The sequence below is a fragment of the Ascaphus truei genome, chromosome 20 (genome assembly GCF_040206685.1).
Source record: "Ascaphus truei isolate aAscTru1 chromosome 20, aAscTru1.hap1, whole genome shotgun sequence".
In the NCBI taxonomy this organism is placed as follows: domain Eukaryota; kingdom Metazoa; phylum Chordata; class Amphibia; order Anura; family Ascaphidae; genus Ascaphus; species Ascaphus truei.
The window spans coordinates 24,584,821-24,603,083 of NC_134502.1; the positions used below are offsets into that span (position 1 = coordinate 24,584,821).

The 18,263-nt window shown below is 51.9% G+C and overlaps 1 protein-coding gene across 1 annotated transcript in view; it reads left to right on the forward strand.

Moving 5' to 3' along the window:
• DNM2 (dynamin 2) overlaps positions 1 to 18,263 on the forward strand; it is a 48,228-nt gene that overhangs the window by 26,814 nt on the left and 3,151 nt on the right. Inside the window, 6 exon segments of the mRNA XM_075577838.1 lie at positions 308 to 444; positions 1,477 to 1,490; positions 1,493 to 1,587; positions 3,447 to 3,611; positions 7,678 to 7,913; positions 17,707 to 17,961. Of these exon segments, the coding sequence (XP_075433953.1) occupies positions 308 to 444; positions 1,477 to 1,490; positions 1,493 to 1,587; positions 3,447 to 3,611; positions 7,678 to 7,913; positions 17,707 to 17,961 (902 nt within the window).

Consider the following 18,263-nt stretch of genomic DNA (forward strand, 5'->3'; position numbering starts at 1 on the left):
TCTCTCTTCCCCCCCCCCCCTCGCTCTCTCTTTCCCCCCCCCCTCGCTCTCTCTTTCCCCCCCTCGCTCTCTCTTTCCCCCCCTCGCACTCTCTCTCTGTGGCTCTCTCTCTCCCCCTCTCGCTCTCCTCTCTCTCTCTTTCCCTCTCTTTCGCTCTCTCTCTCTTTCCCCTTTGCTCTCTCTCTCTTTCCCCTTCGCTCTCTCTCTCTCTTTTCCCCCCTCCTCTTTCCCCCCTCCTCTCTTTCCCCCTCTCTCGCTCTCTCTTTCCCCCCCCCCGCCCTCCTCTCTCTCCCCCCCCCCCCCGCCCTCTCTCTCCCTTTCTCCCCCCTCACAGGAGAAGGAGAAGAAATACATGCTTCCCCTCGATAACCTGAAGATCAGAGACGTGGAGAAAGGCTTCATGTCCAACAAACACATCTTCGGCATCTTCAACACGGAGCAGAGGTGAGACCGGCGCCGGGTTCCGGGCCAGGCGCTAACCAAAAAGGGGGCGCCATGCGTGCGCGGACCCGAGCGCCATCTTTAAATGTCTACATCCTGCGCAGCCTCGTCAATGTCCAAGGACATTTTAAAGATGGCGCTGGAGTGGCGGGCGTGTGCGCAGGACTGTGAGCGGCGGCAGCAACGCGGGACATTGATGGCGACGGGGACGGCGCGCAGGACCCGTCCTTTGCCGCCGCACTCCAAGTCCCGGGCCTGCCGCTTCGATGCGCCATCTTTAAATGTCCCCTCGACATTAACGAGGCTGCGCAGGACTCGGACAATGGAGGTCAGAGCGGGCACCTGGACTTTTGCACGTCTCCTCTTGCAGCGTCCCGACGGCGACGCGTTTCCATGACAAGGGGGGGGCGTCGTGTGGCGTCACGTTCTCACGGCAACGTGTCGCAAATGACGCGGGAGTAGGGGGACCTCCCCTCGGTCTGGCACTGGGTGTGACGCAACCGCCTCTGCGTTGTGGAGCAACCTGTCTGCTCCACCATACCACAGTGGAGATAAAATAAAAAATCTCGTCCTTTCGCTGCTTTCTTTCGCCTTCCCGGCCCCATTTTGTGTATCTTTTTTGTTGTCACTTTGCCTCCCCGGGAGGTTAAGATGGCCGCTGCCGTTCATACGCCATCAGGGCGGAAGAGGTAGCAGCTGATGCCAGTGTAGTAATACTTGTTTTGTTTTTTGTTTTTACGTCTGGGAGTACCGCTAACTGAGTTTAGCGTTCCTGGAGGAAACGCCCGTTTACATTATTTGTACGCTGTGTAAAACCAACGTTACCGGCGCTCGCTGAGTGCGGCCATTTTGACATAAGCGGTTTTACAATCATTTTCTTTGAAGCCACGACGTGCGGGCTGAACGCTGGAGTTAACAGGTTTCAGTCCCTCTTGGCGGTACCTCTAGGGGCCCCCTTCCCTGGGAGCGCTTGTTTCCATCATACTGTGTTCCACGTAACCACCTCCCCCCGTTTCTCTCCGCTGCTGGTCTCAGGAACGTGTATAAAGACTGCGACAGATAGAGCTTGCCTGCGATTGCCAGGAAGATGTAGACAGCTGGAAAGCATCGTTCCTCCGAGCAGGAGTGTACCCCGAAAAAGACCAGGTGAGATGGGAGGCTGGCACTGTGTGTGGTGTGTGTGGTGTGTGTGTGTGTGGCTGGCTGGTTGGCGCTGCCCGTGCTGTGTATACATGGTGTAGTAGTGTGTGTAGCTGGCTGGCGCTGCCCGTGCTGTGTATACATGGTGTAGTAGTGTGTGTGTGTGTGTGTAGCTGGCTGGCTGGCGCTGCCCGTGCTGTGTATACATGGTGTAGTAGTGTGTGTGTGTGTAGCTGGCTGGCGCTGCCCGTGCTGTGTATACATGGTGTAGTAGTGTGTGTGTAGCTGGCTGGCGCTGCCCGTGCTGTGTATACATGGTGTAGTAGTGTGTGTGGCTGGCTGGCGCTGCCCGTGCTGTGTATACATGGTGTAGTAGTGTTTGTGTAGCTGGCTGGCGCTGCCCGTGCTGTGTACACATGGTATAGTAGTGTGTGTGTGTGTGTGTAGCTGGCTGGCACTGCCCGTGCTGTGTACACATGGTATAGTAGTGTGTGTGTGTGTGTAGCTGGCTGGCGCTGCCCGTGCTGTGTATACATGGTGTAGTAGTGTGTGTGTAGCTGGCTGGCGCTGCCCGTGCTGTGTATACATGGTATAGTAGTGTGTGTGGCTGGCTGGCGCTGCCCGTGCTGTGTATACATGGTGTAGTGTGTGTGTAGCTGGCTGGCGCTGCTCGTGCTGTGTACACATGGTATAGTAGTGTGTGTGTGTGTGTGTGGCTGGCTGGCGCTGCCCGTGCTGTGTACACATGGTATAGTAGTGTGTGTGCGTGGCTGGCTGGCGCTGCCCGTGCTGTGTATACATGGTGTAGTAGTGTGTGTAGCTGGCTGGCTGGCGCTGCCCGTGCTGTGTATACATGGTGTAGTAGTGTGTGTGTGTAGCTGGCTGGCGCTGCCCGTGCTGTGTATACATGATGTAGTAGTGTGTGTGTGTAGCTGGCTGGCTGGCGCTGCCCGTGCTGTGTATACATGGTGTAGTAGTGTGTGTAGCTGGCTGGCGCTGCCCGTGCTGTGTATATATGGTGTAGTAGTGTGTGTGTGTGTAGCTGGCTTGCTGGCTGGCGCTGCCCGTGCTGTGTATACATGGTGTAGTAGTGTGTGTGTGTGGCTGGCTGGCTGGCGCTGCCCGTGCTGTGTATACATGGTGTAGTAGTGTGTGTGAGGGGGAGGCTGGCACTGCCGCTGCTCGCGCTATACGTTTGCTGTGTATATATGTGGGTGTGGGGCTGTACCTGTACTGTGTATACTTGTGATGGTGTAGTAGTGTGTGTGTAGCTGGCTGGCGCTGCCCGTGCTGTGTATACATGGTGTAGAAGTGTGTGTGTGGCTGGCTGGCGCTGCCCGTGCTGTGTATACATGGTGTAGTAGTGTGTGTGGTGGGTTGTGGCTGGCACTGCCGCTGCTCGCGCTATACGTTTGCTGTGTATATATGTGGGTGTGGGGCTGTACCTGTACTGTGTATACTTGTGATGGTGTAGAAGTGTGTGTGGTGGGTTGTGGCTGGCACTGCCCGTGCTGTGTATACATGGTGTAGAAGTGTGTGTGTAGCTGGCTGGCGCTGCCCGTGCTGTGTATACATGGTGTAGAAGTGTGTGTGTGGCTGGCTGGCGCTGCCCGTGCTGTGTATACATGGTGTAGAAGTGTGTGTGTGGCTGGCTGGCGCTGCCCGTGCTGTGTATACATGGTGTAGAGTGTGTGAGGGGGAGGCTGGCACTGCCGCTGCTCGTGCTGTACGTTTGCTGTGTATATATGTGGGTGTGGGGCTGTACCTGTACTGTGTATACTTGTGATGGTGTAGAAGTGTGTGTGGTGGGTTGTGGCTGGCTATATAGGACTGATATTCACCCTTTCTTCCTCTGCCCCTCGCAGACAGATAACGAGGACGATGTTCAGGAGAACACCTTCTCCATGGACCCCCAGCTGGAAAGACAAGTGGAGACCATCCGAAACCTGGTGGACTCCTACATGGGCATCATCAACAAATCCATCCGTGACCTCATGCCGAAGACCATAATGCATCTCATGATTAACAATGTGAGAGACGCTTGGTCTGCCCAATGTGGGGGAGTCTTAAAGATGCCGGCCTTTGTGTATCTGTTAAGGCTTTAGTGTTTGTAGAAGTCAATAGTGATTGTAAGGACCTATTTTACATTGGCAGTGGGATAAACACAAACCCGGGTTAAGGGAGAGCAGAGACTAAAGCGGTTTGGGATGAACATTTTGGAACTGCAAAAGGTCCAACCATTATCCAAGGAAGTCTTTGCCAAGAACGTTCCTCCGATGTAGAACATGAGTTGGGGTGGGGGGGTGGAGAGAAATCGCCACTTGTGAATTAGATCTGTCGACCTCACTGCTGGATGAAGTCTCCCCAGTGATCTCCCAGGTCCTGCGGTTACAGCCTCTCTTCTCCACGTCGCTCCCACACATTCCCTTATCCCATCCTCTCCAGCCCGTGTCTCCCCACTGCTGGATGAAGTCTCCCCAGTGATCTCCCAGGTCCTGCGGTTACAGCCTCTCTTCTCCACGTCGCTCCCACACATTCCCTCATTCCATCCTCTCCAGCCCTTGTCTCCCCACTGCTGGATGAAGCCTCCCCAGTGATCCCCCAGGTCCTGCGGTTACAGCTTCTCTTCCCACGTCGCTCCCACACATTCCCTCATCCCATCCTCTCCAGCCCGTGTCTCCCCACTGCTGGATGAAGCCTCCCCAGTGATCTCCCAGGTCCTGCGGTTACAGCCTCTCTTCCCACGTCACTCCCTCACATTCCCTCATCCCATCCTCTCCAGCCCGTGTTTCCTACTGCTGGATGAAGCCTCCCCAGTGATCTCCCAGGTACTGCGGTTACAGTCTCTCTTCTCCACGTCGCCCCCACACATTCCCTCACCCCATCCTCTCCAGCCCGTGTCTCCCCACTGCTGGATGAAGCCTCCCCAATGATCTCCCAGGTCCTGCGGTTACAGCCTCTCTCCTCCACGTCGCTCCCACACATTCCCTCATCCCATCCTCTCCAGCCCGTGTCTCCCCACTGCTGGATGAAGCCTCCCCAGTGATCCCCCAGGTCCTGCGGTTACAGCCTCTTCTCCACGTCGCTCCCACACATTCCCTTATCCCATCCTCTCCAGCCCGTGTCTCCCCACTGCTGGATGCAGCCTCCCCAGTGATCTCCCAGGTCCTGCGGTTACAGCCTCTCTTCCCACGTCACTCCCTCACATTCCCTCATCCCATCCTCTCCAGCCCGTGTCTCCCCACTGCTGTATGAAGTCTCCCCAGTGATCTCCCAGGTCCTGCGGTTACAGTCTCTCTTCTCCACGTCGCCCCCACACATTCCCTCACCCCATCCTCTCCAGCCCGTGTCTCCCCACTGCTGGATGAAGCCTCCCCAATGATCTCCCAGGTCCTGCGGTTACAGCCTCTCTCCTCCACGTCGCTCCCACACATTCCCTCATCCCATCCTCTCCAGCCCGTGTCTCCCCACTGCTGGATGAAGCCTCCCCAATGATCTCCCAGGTCCTGCGGTTACAGCCTCTCTTCTCCACGTCGCTCCCACACATTCCCTCATCCCATCCTCTCCAGCCCGTGTCTCCCCGCTGCTGGATGAAGCCTCCCCAGTGATCTCCCAGGTCCTGCGGTTACAGCCTCTCTTCTCCACATCGCTCCCACACATTCCCTCATCCCATCCTCTCCAGCCCGTGTCTCCCCACTGCTGGATGAAGTCTCCCCAGTGATCCCCCAGGTCCTGCGGTTACAGCCTCTCTCCTCCACGTCGCTCCTACAAATTTGATGGTTTCATCCTCCCATCATCACCGCCATTTTAATTTCTTCGCCCGTGTAATGATGTCAGACTTGTTTTTGGTTTCAAACCCATTCATTCTTTTTCCAATCTTCGGACCAATACCCAGCATGCATCTCTCCATACTTCTTCGTGTTATCTGAAGCTTCGGAACGATCTTTGCATTTAGTGTTTCACATCCATACGTGAGCGCGGGCGGGATCTACGGGTCGAACACTTCCCTCTTGAGGAACATTGGAAGGTTTCATTGAAACCTCATGAATTGCTGCACTATGTCAGTACTCCCACTTATTTGTAGGTAGTTACTTGACATACTGTCAGTGTGAATAATAGACTATATATATATACACACACACACACACACACACACGTTGACAAATCACCAAAGAATATAGTCTACACACAAAAAAATCTACTCGCCACTTAGTACCAAACGTGTGCTGCTTGGGCCAATATTTACTCGGCGGGGGTTAAATCCACTCGCCCGGGGCGAGCAAATGTATCTCTCTTGTATATGAGAGTTTCCATGGTGGGCTTTGGAGGGGCCTCTCTTCCTTTTCTACGTGTCACCACCACCTAATTTTAAATACACTTGTGTTTATTCCCTACATTCCCTGCTTTTGTCCCCTAGTATGTCTTGAAGCTTTTTTGTTTTGCGTCGTTGGGCACAGCAGGCTACTAGCCTGGGACTATATTTCCGTCCCACCGATTGTTTGTCCTCGTAGAGTGCAATTGTGGGTTTCTTGTCCAACCAGGATTTACACCCTGACTGGATTTCTGTGTCTATTTATCCTCTTCCCCTATGCACCATGAGATTTTTTATGCTGAAGACAAATAACGGTATCTTTTGGAGAGCGATAAGCATATTGTGTGTTCTCATTGAAAGATTGTCTGGTTTCCATATGTCTCCATCTCATCTTCATTCTCCCATTTAATTAGTTCCCATCCATTGTTGTTTGTCGGCCAAAGTAGTCTTCAACATCTAGTTCTATTCCGTTTACGTCCATCTTTGGCGTTGACACATTGGTTGAACATCACTTTGGTCTTGCTGAGATTCATGTGGTGGCCACTTTATTACTTCGGAAAGATTTGTTGCTGGAGGTCTTCCGGACCTCAATGTCATCTGCAAATTGCACTCCCTCGCTGATCCTGGCGACGCGGTGCCTCCCGGCCGCGCTCCCTCGCTGATCCTCATCTTGCTTGTAACTTCATGTAATCTAACGGTTGATGTGGGATTCTCATAAATGTTCCTCATAATATCAACATTCGCTTCTACAACACTTTGTCTTAATGCTTCTAGGCCCGCTGAGGGGTAGACAGAATCAAATACTTTTCCTAATCTACGAATCCTAAGCCGGGTGGTAGATCCTATTCATTTCTTGGGGAAATCTCTTCTACGACTTTGGATGTGGCCCGTTGTGTTGTATCCCCTGGGAAATCCGGCACGTTCTCCAGGCTGGACGAAGTCCGGGGTCTGTTGCCGGCTGACTAGCGAGTGCAGTATCTTCATAAAACCCTTGTAAGTGATTGGAAGTGGGCTGCTGGGTCTGTAGTTCCTGAGGACTCCTTGGTCTCCTTCCTTGTGGATGAGGATACCTCTGCCATTACTCCATGGCTCTGGCATTTTCCTGTTCTTCCGGCCGCACGTGGAGAGATTTGCTGGGATTTTCTCTACTTCTTCCCCGGCTTCTCTCGGGATCTCGGCTGTAATTCCCTCTTTTCCGGGAGCCTTCCCATTCTTCATAGACGTTCTTGCCTTTGCCACTTCTTCTGGAAGGACGCACGGTGAAGCTTGGTGGTTTCTTCTCGTTTGCCCTTTTCTGCGTTCGTGTATAATTTCATGTAGATGTCCTCAACTCCCTCTGATATACACGCACGCCTGGTTTTCACTTTGGTTTTTTCCCCCTAGGCCCAGATATTTTTATTTTTTTAACTTTTTGTATTTTATCCCCCCAAAATTGGTAAATAATTTTTTACTTCTAATACCCTCTGACACATTATTACACTTCAAAGAGCCCTATCAGAGAAGCTCAGGGTAGCACGACTTCACCAGTAAGTCTCTCTCCGAAGTCAGCATGGGGAACAGCTGTGTGCTGCTTGTTGGGGTGAAGCAAGTGAGAAAAACAACAAACGTTGCCGTGTGGAAACTCGACAGCAGGCTTTGGGCCTAGTTACGTTCCAATGAAAAAAAGATACCGCCAGGTTGGGTGATTTAGTGTTTATAGTGCATTGCATGAAGCTTACTTTCGGAATAGGTCCTGTTTTAACGGTTTAGATGACGCCGATGTGTCAATCTGTGCCCCCCGGCAGGCGAAAGATTTCATCCACTCGGAGCTGCTGGCGTTCCTGTACTCCTCCACGGATCAGAACAGCCTGATGGAGGAGTCTGTGGATCAGGCGCAGAGGCGGGACGAGATGCTGAGGATGTACCACGCCCTGAAGGAGGCGCTGCACATCATAGGGGACATCAGCACCAGCACAATCTCTACCCCGGCGCCACCCCCAGTGGACGACACCTGGCTCCAGAACGCCAGCAGCGGGCACAGGTGAGCGGGAGGAACTCCCCCACCCCAAAGGGTGTGGGTTATAGGGCCAGTCCCACATAGGAGCAAAGGGACCTAATGACAGGGACGTGTGTAATGGGTTAAAGGGTCAGTCCCACGTAGGGGCAAAGTGACCTAATGACGGGGACGTGTGTAATGGGTTAAAGGGTCAGTCCCACGTAGGGGCAAAGTGACCTAATGACGGGGACGTGTGTAATGGGTTAAAGGGTCAGTCCCACGTAGGGGCAAAGTGACCTAATGACAGGGACGTGTGTAATGGGTTATAGGGTCAGTCCCACGTAGGGGCAAAGTGACCTAATGACAGGGGGGACGTGTGTAATGGGTTAAAGGGTCAGTCCCACGTAGGGGCAAAGTGACCTAATGACAGGGACGTGTGTAATGGGTTAAAGTGTCAGTCCCACGTAGGAGCAAAGTGACCTAATGACAGGGACGTGTGTAATGGGTTAAAGGGTCAGTCCCACGTAGGGGCAAAGTGACCTAATGACAGGGGGGACGTGTGTAATGGGTTAAAGGGTCAGTCCCACGTAGGGGCAAAGTGACCTAATGACGGGGACGTGTGTAATGGGTTAAAGAGTCAGTCCCACGTAGGGGCAAAGTGACCTAATGACGGACGTGTGTAATGGGTTAAAGGGTCAGTCCCACGTAGGAGCAAAGTGAGCTAATGACAGGGACGTGTTTAATGGGTTAAAGGGTCAGTCCCACGTAGGGGCAAAGTGACCTGATGACAGGGACGTGTGTAATGGGTTAAAGGGTCAGTCCCACGTAGGAGCAAAGTGAGCTAATGACAGGGACGTGTTTAATGGGTTAAAGGGTCAGTCCCACGTAGGGGCAAAGTGACCTAATGACAGGGACGTGTGTAATGGGTTAAAGGGTCAGTCCCACGTAGGGGCAAAGTGACCTAATGACAGGGACGTGTGTAATGGGTTAAAGGACTAATGAACATATGACATTACTGTAATTTAAGTAAAGAATGTAATATTGGGGTGAACAAGAGTTTATTTAAAATAAAATAAAAAGATTTTATGGTATATCGGTTTTTTTTTAATGGCAAGTGGGCTTCTAACCCACAGGATCCCTATAAGGTAATATGGCCAGTGACACCTCCCTCTACTGGGATAAGGAGTCGCACATGGGATTCCTGTACGTTTTTAATAGGGTCAGTGACTCCTCCCTGTGATGGGATAAGAGGGCGTCTCACACACGGGATTCCTATAAGTATAATAGGGTCAGTGACACCTCCCTGTGATGGGATAAGAGGGCGTCTCACACACGGGGTTCCTATAAGTATAATAGGGTCAGTGACACCTCCCTGTGAGGGGATAAGAGGGCGTCTCACACACGGGGTTCCTATAAGTATAATAGGGTCAGTGACACCTCCCTGTGATGGGATAAGAGGGCGTCTCACACACGGGGTTCCTATAAGTATAATAGGGTCAGTGACACCTCCCTGTGATGGGATAAGAGGGCGTCTCACACACGGGGTTCCTATAAGTATAATAGGGTCAGTGACACCTCCCTGTGATGGGATAAGGGGGCGTCTCACACACGGGGTTCCTATAAGTATAATAGGGTCAGTGACACCTCCCTGTGAGGGGATAAGAGGGCGTCTCACACACGGGGTTCCTATAAGTATAATAGGGTCAGTGACACCTCCCTGTGATGGGATAAGAGGGCGTCTCACACACGGGGTTCCTATAAGTATAATAGGGTCAGTGACACCTCCCTGTGATGGGATAAGGGGGCGTCTCACACACGGGGTTCCTATAAGTATAATAGGGTCAGTGACACCTCCCTGTGAGGGGATAAGAGGGCGTCTCACACACGGGGTTCCTATAAGTATAATAGGGTCAGTGACACCTCCCTGTGATGGGATAAGAGGGCGTCTCACACACAGGGTTCCTATAAGTATAATAGGGTCAGTGACACCTCCCTGTGATGGGATAAGAGGGCGTCTCACACACGGGGTTCCTATAAGTATAATAGGGTCAGTGACACCTCCCTGTGATGGGATAAGAGGGCGTTTCACACACGGGGTTCCTATAAGTATAATAGGGTCAGTGACTCCTCCCTGTGATGGGATAAGAGGGCGTCTCACACACGGGGTTCCTATAAGTATAATAGGGTCAGTGACACCTCCCAGTGATGGGATAAGAGGGCGTCTCACACACGGGGTTCCTATAAGAATAATAGGGTCAGTGACATCTCCCTGTGGTGGGATAAGAAGACGTCTCACACACGGGGTTCCTATAAGTATAATAGGGTCAGTGACGCCTCCCTGTGATGGGATAAGAGGGCGTCCTATAAGTATAATAGGCTCAGTGACGCCTCCCTGTGATGGAATAAGAGGACGTCTCACACACGGGGTTCCTATAAGTATAATAGGGTCAGTGACACCTCCCTGTGATGGGATAAGAGGGCGTCTCACACACGGGGTTCCTATAAGTATAATAGGGTCAGTGACACCTCCCTGTGATGGGATAAGAGGGCGTTTCACACACGGGGTTCCTATAAGTATAATAGGGTCAGTGACACCTCCCTGTGATGGGATAAGAGGACGTCTCACACACGGGGTTCCTATAAGAATAATAGGGTCAGTGACATCTCCCTGTGGTGGGATAAGAAGACGTCTCACACACGGGGTTCCTATAAGTATAATAGGGTCAGTGACGCCTCCCTGTGATGGGATAAGAGGGCGTCCTATAAGTATAATAGGCTCAGTGACGCCTCCCTGTGATGGAATAAGAGGACGTCTCACACACGGGGTTCCTATAAGTATAATAGGGTCAGTGACACCTCCCTGTGATGGGATAAGAGGGCGTCTCACACACGGGGTTCCTATAAGTATAATAGGGTCAGTGACGCCTCCCTGTGATGGGATAAGAGGGCGTCACACACGGGGTTCCTATAAGTATAATAGGGTCAGTGACACCTCCCTATGATGGTGTAAGAGGGCGTCTCACACACGGGGTTCCTATAAGTATAATAGGGTCAGTGACGCCTCCCTGTGATGGGATAAGAGGGCGTCTCACACACGGGGTTCCTATAAGTATAATAGGGTCAGCGACACCTCCCCGTGATGGGATAAGAGGGCGTCTCACACACGGGGTTCCTATAAGTATAATGGGGTCAGTGACACCTCCCTGTGATGGGATAAGAGGACGTCTCGCACACGGGGTTCCTATAAGTATAATAGGGTCAGTGACACCTCCCTGTGATGGGATAAGAGGGCGTTTCACACACGGGGTTCCTATAAGTATAATAGGGTCAGTGACACCTCCCTGTGATGGGATAAGAGGACGTCTCACACACGGGGTTCCTATAAGAATAATAGGGTCAGTGACATCTCCCTGTGGTGGGATAAGAGGACGTCTCACACACGGGGTTCCTATAAGTATAATAGGGTCAGTGATGCCTCCCTGTGATGGGATAAGAGGGCGTCCTATAAGTATAATAGGGTCAGTGACGCCTCCCTGTGATGGGATAAGAGGACGTCTCACACACGGGGTTCCTATAAGTATAATAGGGTCAGTGACACCTCCCTGTGATGGGATAAGAGGGCGTCTCACACACGGGGTTCCTATAAGTATAATAGGGTCAGTGACGCCTCCCTGTGATGGGATAAGAGGGCGTTTCACACACGGGGTTCCTATAAGTATAATAGGGTCAGTGACACCTCCCTGTGATGGGATAAGAGGACGTCTCACACACGGGGTTCCTATAAGTATAATAGGGTCAGTGACACCTCCCTGTGATGGGATAAGAGGGCGTCTCACACACGGGGTTCCTATAAGTATAATAGGGTCAGTGACGCCTCCCTGTGATGGGATAAGAGGGCGTCTCACACACGGGGTTCCTATAAGTATAATAGGGTCAGTGACACCTCCCTGTGATGGTGTAAGAGGGCGTCTCACACACGGGGTTCCTATAAGTATAATAGGGTCAGTGACACCTCCCTGTGATGGGATAAGAGGACGTCTCACACACGGGGTTCCTATAAGTATAATAGGGTCAGTGATACCTCCCTGTGATGGGATAAGAGGGCGTCTCACACACGGGGTTCCTATAAGTATAATAGGGTCAGTGACACCTCCCTGTGATGGGATAAGAGGACGTCTCACACACGCGGTTCCTATAAGTATAATAGGGTCAGCGACATCTCCCTGTGATGGGATAAGAGGGCGTCTCACACACGGGGTGCCTATAAGTATAATAGGGTCAGTGACGCCTCCCTGTGATGGGATAAGAGGGCGTCTCACACACGGGGTTCCTATAAGTATAATAGGGTCAGCGACACCTCCCCGTGATGGGATAAGAGGGCGTCTCACACACGGGGTTCCTATAAGTATAATAGGGTCAGTGACACCTCCCTGTGATGGGATAAGAGGACGTCTCACACACGGGGTTCCTATAAGTATAATAGGGTCAGTGACACCTCCCTGTGATGGGATAAGAGGGCGTCTCACACACGGTGTTCTTATAAGTATAATAGGGTCAGTGACACCTCCCTGTGATGGGATAAGAGGGCGTCTCACACACGGTGTTCCTATAAGTATAATAGGGTCAGTGACACCTCCCTGTGATGGGATAAGAGGGCGTCTCACACACTGGGTTCCTATAAGTATAATAGGGTCAGTGACACCTCCCTGTGATGGGATAAGAGGGCGTCTCACACACGGGGCTCCTATAAGTATAATAGGGTCAGTGACACCTCCCTGTGATGGGATAAGAGGGCGTCTCACACACGGGGCTCCTATAAGTATAATAGGGTCAGTGACACCTCCCTGTGATGGGATAAGAGGGCGTCTCACACACTGGGTTCCTATAAGTATAATAGGGTCAGTGACACCTCCCTGTGATGGGATAAGAGGGCGTCTCACACACGGGGTTCCTATAAGTATAATAGGGTCAGTGACACCTACCTGTGATGGGATAAGAGGGCGTCTCACACACGGGGTTCCTATAAGTATAATAGGGTCAGTGACACCTCCCTGTGATGGGATAAGAGGACGTCTCACACACGGGGTTCCTATAAGAATAATAGGGTCAGTGACATCTCCCTGTGGTGGGATAAGAAGACGTCTCACACACGGGGTTCCTATAAGTATAATAGGGTCAGTGACGCCTCCCTGTGATGGGATAAGAGGGCGTCCTATAAGTATAATAGGCTCAGTGACGCCTCCCTGTGATGGAATAAGAGGACGTCTCACACACGGGGTTCCTATAAGTATAATAGGGTCAGTGACACCTCCCTGTGATGGGATAAGAGGGCGTCTCACACACGGGGTTCCTATAAGTATAATAGGGTCAGTGACGCCTCCCTGTGATGGGATAAGAGGGCGTCACACACGGGGTTCCTATAAGTATAATAGGGTCAGTGACACCTCCCTATGATGGTGTAAGAGGGCGTCTCACACACGGGGTTCCTATAAGTATAATAGGGTCAGTGACACCTCCCTCTACTGGGATAAGGAGTCGCACATGGGATTCCTGTACGTTTTTAATAGGGTCAGTGACTCCTCCCTGTGATGGGATAAGAGGGCGTCTCACACACGGGGTTCCTATAAGTATAATAGGGTCAGTGACACCTCCCTGTGATGGGATAAGAGGGCGTTTCACACACGGGGTTCCTATAAGTATAATAGGGTCAGTGACACCTCCCTGTGATGGGATAAGAGGACGTCTCACACACGGGGTTCCTATAAGAATAATAGGGTCAGTGACATCTCCCTGTGGTGGGATAAGAAGACGTCTCACACACGGGGTTCCTATAAGTATAATAGGGTCAGTGACGCCTCCCTGTGATGGGATAAGAGGGCGTCCTATAAGTATAATAGGCTCAGTGACGCCTCCCTGTGATGGAATAAGAGGACGTCTCACACACGGGGTTCCTATAAGTATAATAGGGTCAGTGACACCTCCCTGTGATGGGATAAGAGGGCGTCTCACACACGGGGTTCCTATAAGTATAATAGGGTCAGTGACGCCTCCCTGTGATGGGATAAGAGGGCGTCACACACGGGGTTCCTATAAGTATAATAGGGTCAGTGACACCTCCCTATGATGGTGTAAGAGGGCGTCTCACACACGGGGTTCCTATAAGTATAATAGGGTCAGTGACGCCTCCCTGTGATGGGATAAGAGGGCGTCTCACACACGGGGTTCCTATAAGTATAATAGGGTCAGCGACACCTCCCCGTGATGGGATAAGAGGGCGTCTCACACACGGGGTTCCTATAAGTATAATGGGGTCAGTGACACCTCCCTGTGATGGGATAAGAGGACGTCTCGCACACGGGGTTCCTATAAGTATAATAGGGTCAGTGACACCTCCCTGTGATGGGATAAGAGGGCGTTTCACACACGGGGTTCCTATAAGTATAATAGGGTCAGTGACACCTCCCTGTGATGGGATAAGAGGACGTCTCACACACGGGGTTCCTATAAGAATAATAGGGTCAGTGACATCTCCCTGTGGTGGGATAAGAGGACGTCTCACACACGGGGTTCCTATAAGTATAATAGGGTCAGTGATGCCTCCCTGTGATGGGATAAGAGGGCGTCCTATAAGTATAATAGGGTCAGTGACGCCTCCCTGTGATGGGATAAGAGGACGTCTCACACACGGGGTTCCTATAAGTATAATAGGGTCAGTGACACCTCCCTGTGATGGGATAAGAGGGCGTCTCACACACGGGGTTCCTATAAGTATAATAGGGTCAGTGACGCCTCCCTGTGATGGGATAAGAGGGCGTTTCACACACGGGGTTCCTATAAGTATAATAGGGTCAGTGACACCTCCCTGTGATGGGATAAGAGGACGTCTCACACACGGGGTTCCTATAAGTATAATAGGGTCAGTGACACCTCCCTGTGATGGGATAAGAGGGCGTCTCACACACGGGGTTCCTATAAGTATAATAGGGTCAGTGACGCCTCCCTGTGATGGGATAAGAGGGCGTCTCACACACGGGGTTCCTATAAGTATAATAGGGTCAGTGACACCTCCCTGTGATGGTGTAAGAGGGCGTCTCACACACGGGGTTCCTATAAGTATAATAGGGTCAGTGACACCTCCCTGTGATGGGATAAGAGGACGTCTCACACACGGGGTTCCTATAAGTATAATAGGGTCAGTGATACCTCCCTGTGATGGGATAAGAGGGCGTCTCACACACGGGGTTCCTATAAGTATAATAGGGTCAGTGACACCTCCCTGTGATGGGATAAGAGGACGTCTCACACACGCGGTTCCTATAAGTATAATAGGGTCAGCGACATCTCCCTGTGATGGGATAAGAGGGCGTCTCACACACGGGGTGCCTATAAGTATAATAGGGTCAGTGACGCCTCCCTGTGATGGGATAAGAGGGCGTCTCACACACGGGGTTCCTATAAGTATAATAGGGTCAGCGACACCTCCCCGTGATGGGATAAGAGGGCGTCTCACACACGGGGTTCCTATAAGTATAATAGGGTCAGTGACACCTCCCTGTGATGGGATAAGAGGACGTCTCACACACGGGGTTCCTATAAGTATAATAGGGTCAGTGACACCTCCCTGTGATGGGATAAGAGGGCGTCTCACACACGGTGTTCCTATAAGTATAATAGGGTCAGTGACACCTCCCTGTGATGGGATAAGAGGGCGTCTCACACACGGTGTTCCTATAAGTATAATAGGGTCAGTGACACCTCCCTGTGATGGGATAAGAGGGCGTCTCACACACTGGGTTCCTATAAGTATAATAGGGTCAGTGACACCTCCCTGTGATGGGATAAGAGGGCGTCTCACACACGGGGCTCCTATAAGTATAATAGGGTCAGTGACACCTCCCTGTGATGGGATAAGAGGGCGTCTCACACACGGGGCTCCTATAAGTATAATAGGGTCAGTGACACCTCCCTGTGATGGGATAAGAGGGCGTCTCACACACTGGGTTCCTATAAGTATAATAGGGTCAGTGACACCTCCCTGTGATGGGATAAGAGGGCGTCTCACACACGGGGTTCCTATAAGTATAATAGGGTCAGTGACACCTACCTGTGATGGGATAAGAGGGCGTCTCACACACGGGGTTCCTATAAGTATAATAGGGTCAGTGACACCTCCCTGTGATGGGATAAGAGGGCGTCTCACACACGGGGTTCCTATAAGTATAATAGGGTCAGTGAGACCTCCCTGTGATGGGATAAGAGGGCGTCTCACACACGGGGTTCCTATAAGTATAATAGGGTCAGTGACACCTCCCTGTGATGGGATAAGAGGGCGTCTCACACACGGGGTTCCTATAAGTATAATAGGGTCAGTGACACCTCCCTGTGATGGGATAAGAGGGCGTCTCACACACGGGGTTCCTATAAGTATAATAGGGTCAGTGACACCTCCCTGTGATGGGATAAGAGGGCGTCTCACACACGGGGTTCCTATAAGTATAATAGGGTCAGTGACACCTCCCTGTGATGGGATAAGAGGGCGTCTCACACACGGGGTTCCTATAAGTATAATAGGGTCAGTGACACCTCCCTGTGATGGGATAAGAGGGCGTCTCACACACGGTGTTCCTATAAGTATAATAGGATCAGTGACACTTCCCTGTGATGGGATAAGAGGGCGTCTCGCACACGGGGTTCCTATAAGTATAATAGGGTCAGTGACACCTCCCTGTGATGGGATAAGAGGACGTCTCGCACACGGGCTTCCTATAAGTATAATAGGGTCAGCGACACCTCCCTGTGATGGGATAAGAGGGCGTCTCACACACGGGGTTCCTATAAGTATAATAGGGTCAGCGACACCTCCCTGTGATGGGATAAGAGGGCGTCTCACACACGGGGTTCCTATAAGTATAATAGGGTCAGCGACACCTCCCTGTGATGGGATAAGAGGGCGTCTCACACACGGGGTTCCTATAAGTATAATAGGGTCAGCGACACCTCCCTGTGATGGGATAAGAGGGTGTCTCACACACGGGGTTCCTATAAGTATAATAGGGTCAGCGACACCTTCCTGTGATGGGATAAGAGGACGTCTCACACACGGGGTTCCTATAAGTATAATAGGGTCAGTGACACCTCCCTGTGATGGGATAAGAGGGCGTCTCACACACGGGGTTCCTATAAGTATAATAGGGTCAGTGACACCTTCCTGTGATGGGATAAGAGGGCGTCTCACACACGGGGTTCCTATAAGTATAATAGGGTCAGCGACACCTCCCTGTGATGGGATAAGAGGGCGTCTCACACACGGGGTTCCTATAAGTATAATAGGGTCAGCGACACCTCCCTGTGATGGGATAAGAGGACGTCTCACACACGGGGTTCCTATAAGTATAATAGGGTCAGTGACACCTCCCTGTGATGGGATAAGAGGGTGTCTCACACACGGGGTTCCTATAAGTATAATAGGGTCAGTGACACCTTCCTGTGATGGGATAAGAGGGTGTCTCACACACGGGGTTCCTATAAGTATAATAGGGTCAGTGACACCTCCCTATGATGGGATAAGAGGGCGTCTCACACACGGGGTTCCTATAAGTATAATAGGGTCAGTGACGCCTCCCTGTGATGGGATAAGAGGGCGTCTCACACACGGGGTTCCTATAAGTATAATAGGGTCAGCGACACCTCCCTGTGATGGGATAAGAGGGCGTCTCACACACGGGGTTCCTATAAGTATAATAGGGTAACACGCTGGCAGATAACTGGTAATGGATGGGGATTTGGCGTACTCTTCGTTTTCTCTGTGAATCCCTTTGATTTATTCTTTGCGTTTCAGCCCTTCAATGCAGCGCCGGCCCGTCTCCACCGTCCTTCCTCCGGGCCGGCCCCCCGCAGTCAGGGGTCCCACCCCCGGACCGCCGCTCCTCCCTGTTCCTGCAGGGGGCTCCACCTTCGTGGCCCCTCCTATCCCATCCCGCCCGGGCCCTCAGGGGCCCTTTGCCGCTGCTAACAATGACCCCTTCTCCGCGCCACCTCTGATCCCATCCCGACCGGCCCGGATCCCGCCGGGGATCCCCCCCGGATTGCCCAGGTAAGGACCCCGCGGCTCTGCGCTTGTCTGTGGCATGCACGCTGCGCTGCACAATGATGCCGAGTATCGCTACACCCTGATAATGAACACGCCGCGCTGCATAATGATGCAGAGTATCTCTCCACTGATCATGAACGCACTGCGCTGTATATTGATGCCGAGGATCTCTATACACTGGTAATGAACACGCCGCGCTACGAGTATCTCTACTCTGATGATGAACGCACTGCGCTGTATAATGATACTGAGTATCTATGTACACTGAACACACAGCGCTGTGTGACTGAATATAAATATATATA